The sequence below is a fragment of the Pinus tabuliformis genome, chromosome 9, assembly GCF_031772625.1.
Source record: "Pinus tabuliformis cultivar Carrire ecotype Pingquan chromosome 9, CPIR1, whole genome shotgun sequence".
Lineage (NCBI taxonomy): Eukaryota > Viridiplantae > Streptophyta > Pinopsida > Pinales > Pinaceae > Pinus > Pinus tabuliformis.
This window is the reverse complement of record NC_142307.1, coordinates 1728775794-1728778544: the sequence shown is the minus strand read 5'-3', so window position 1 is coordinate 1728778544 and position 2751 is coordinate 1728775794. Positions and strand designations below refer to the sequence as shown.

The 2751-nt window shown below is 35.4% G+C and overlaps 1 protein-coding gene across 2 annotated transcripts; it reads right to left on the bottom strand.

Moving 5' to 3' along the window:
* Positions 1-1087: 1087 nt before the first annotated feature.
* LOC149155621 (uncharacterized) lies at positions 1088-2508 on the bottom strand. Of its 2 annotated transcripts, none has more exons than XM_089445302.1 (2): positions 1758-2504; positions 1088-1304 (listed from the first exon to the last, which is right to left on the bottom strand). In XM_089445302.1, exon 1 carries the CDS (start codon positions 2161-2163, stop codon positions 1783-1785), a length of 381 nt encoding a protein of 126 aa, XP_089301428.1. In that variant the 5' UTR covers positions 2164-2504; the 3' UTR covers positions 1088-1304; positions 1758-1782. The 2 variants fall into 2 exon arrangements, with proteins under 2 accessions (XP_089301428.1, XP_089301429.1); XM_089445303.1 differs by lacking the exon at positions 1088-1304 and adding an exon at positions 1629-1668 and having other exon boundaries at positions 1758-2508.
* Positions 2509-2751: the final 243 nt, after the last annotated feature.

Genomic DNA, 2751 nt, shown 5'->3' with positions numbered 1-2751 from the left:
TGATTAATTTATTGAAAATAGTTTGAAGTTATATTCCAAAATCTTAAAACCATTTTAAATATGGTTTTCAACCAGTATTACCCTTAACCTAACGTCGAACTGCTCAAAAGCTCTTTCCAATAGGAGCAAACCCAGTGAATGTTACCAGCTCTATACTAGCAATGTTACATTGATGTTTAATGTTTAAAAAATAAAGGAGTTGTCTATAATGCGATTTTTTGGAGATTCCTGTGACTGAATTCGGTGGAAGAAATTGAGGTTAAATCTTGATTTGTTGCAGTTAAAATGGTTTTTTTTACTGTATATTTGGATTCAGCACCCTGAAAAACCCTGTGATGCTTTGATTGTGTAGAAACTAGCTATCAAACTTGTGATTCCAATAAATTGCTGCCGGATTTTGACCGAAAAACCCACCGAAAAGACTTCCAAAGTCTCATTATAGACAACTGCAAAAATAAATTGCAAATTTTGCAAAAACCAGAAAACTGTACGTAATTTTCATGGGATGGAATTCATTCAGTGGAGGCACAGATGTACGGGTACAGTTGTGCATTTATTTCCCAAGGAAAACGCAGTTTGCCAGGTTGCAGACTGTTTCTCTTAATTTAACTTAATATATTTTGTCGAATGGATAAGGTTCACGTGATGAACCTCTGAATTTACTGTAACTCGCAACACATGTTATATGCTCTAGGCATTTAAGAGCGCCTGGGCAGAAGAGGCTGAGGATTGGTTAGTATGATTAAAAGTGGTTGGAATTTAGGTAAAAAAGTTTTAATAAATTTTGCAACAGCACAGTTTAAATCATGTTTTTGATGGTAGAAATAGATTCAGCACAATTAAAAAAAATTTGGACACCCAAAATCTTAAAATTTAATAGTTACAACTTGGATTTACAAAAATCTCTTCAAATATTACCCAAAAAAATTATACTACTATACCGTAATGAACTTCTTCCAATTAAATGAAACTAAAACTAGTTAACATTTAGCTTAGTTTGAAAAAACATATAAAAAAAATAAAAAATTAATATAACTATTTGATATTTTCTACGGTAGAATCTAAACCATTCATATACAAATGTGTAGAAACCGGAAACAATGGAAAAACTATATTTAAAGCTTATAAACAAAAATCTGTGAACACTGTAAGTACTGTGGTATACAGACACAGCTTCGGTGGAGAATTTACTGATGACAAAATTACAAAACAAAAGTCATGAGACCTTTGGACCTCGTGATGTTGTAGCAAGGAGTAAGAACCAGTATTGCTGTATGTCATGGTGCCATTTGCAGGGTCGAACCCTGCACCATGTAAAATTTGGTATTAAACTCTTAAAATCTCCATTAATGAAGTTATCAAAGCACTGAAAGAAGGAATGAAAATGACATTGAAGATTTAACATAGAAGTGAGGACAAAACTCATGATGATAAGTATTTTGATATTGATAAAGCTAATTAAATGGATAATTTGCATAACTTTAAAATATTTAAAGTTAATTTGATGGGCATAATTTAAAATATTTTTAAAGTTAACTTGATTGTAGATTTCAGAAATATTTTGAAAGAAATTTGATTATAGATTTCAGAAATATTTTGAAGAAATAGTAGTGAGTTCAATTAACTCGCTTCATTACGATTTATCCAATTCCAAAATATTCCGAAAATCTACCATCAAAATCCAAAATAACAATAATTATTTTTGTTGTTGTAAAATACAACACTAATAAAATACTTGATCAAAGATTATACAATACCTGGTCAAAGATAATACTGATAAAACTAATTTGTAGCTTGCAAAAGATTAGGAGTTGGACTTTTGGTTAAAAATCCATAACCATGAATGAAAGATTTGGAACTCTGATATTCAGCGAACTTCTGCTTCAATTTCCTCAGCACAATCATCTTCACAAGGACCTTCTTCAAACGATGCTTCAAGCACTTTATAATGGTGACCCGCTCTATCTCCATATCAGCCTTTTCCCACATAAGTGGATAACTCCTGAGAAAAAACTTCCTGTAATCCAACCCTGAATCATCTCTACGTCCATCCATCAACTTTGGAGGTCCCCCAAACTCATCAACCCCGAATTCCTCCTCCCCCCATTCCGGCTCCTCCTCTTCCTGCTGCACCTTCGGCTTCATGACATTAATGGTTTCCATGGTCCCTTCACCGGATTGCTAACTGAGACCTCAGCTTCCTCAGTCGCCTAATGCAGCGAGGGGAAGGATTCTAGGCTTGAAATACCAGTCTTGGGCCTTGTTTGTTCTGCACAGAGTGCAAAGAGGTCAGACCAGCGTGCTCTCGAATAGGCATATCACAGGTGAACTGGTGCACAGATCGATGCATATATTTTTATATTTTCGTGAACTCCCACACCTCGCCATCTGAGGTCTTTGCAGAGTCGGGTATCTAGTGTGTGCGCGCTGTAAGACAAAAATATATATCTAATCTCAAAGCTGGGGACAAACGGAAGTGGGCATCTAATTATTCGACTCCTCTGCTGTCTGGCATGCTCCCTATGATGATGTATAAACAATTGGTATTGGAGAGTGAGTGAGTGGGGTGACTTTGACCGGGAGGCTACTGCTTCCTGGCTAGGGAGAGATTAATATATTAATCACCTTTCTGCTAAACTTGATCAATTGTACTCTTATAAGGTCATCTTTAAGTCATGCTTAAGTGGATTGCAGATTTCGGGAATATATGGGGATCAGATGGACATGGGAGCGGTCAATTTTTTGACCGCG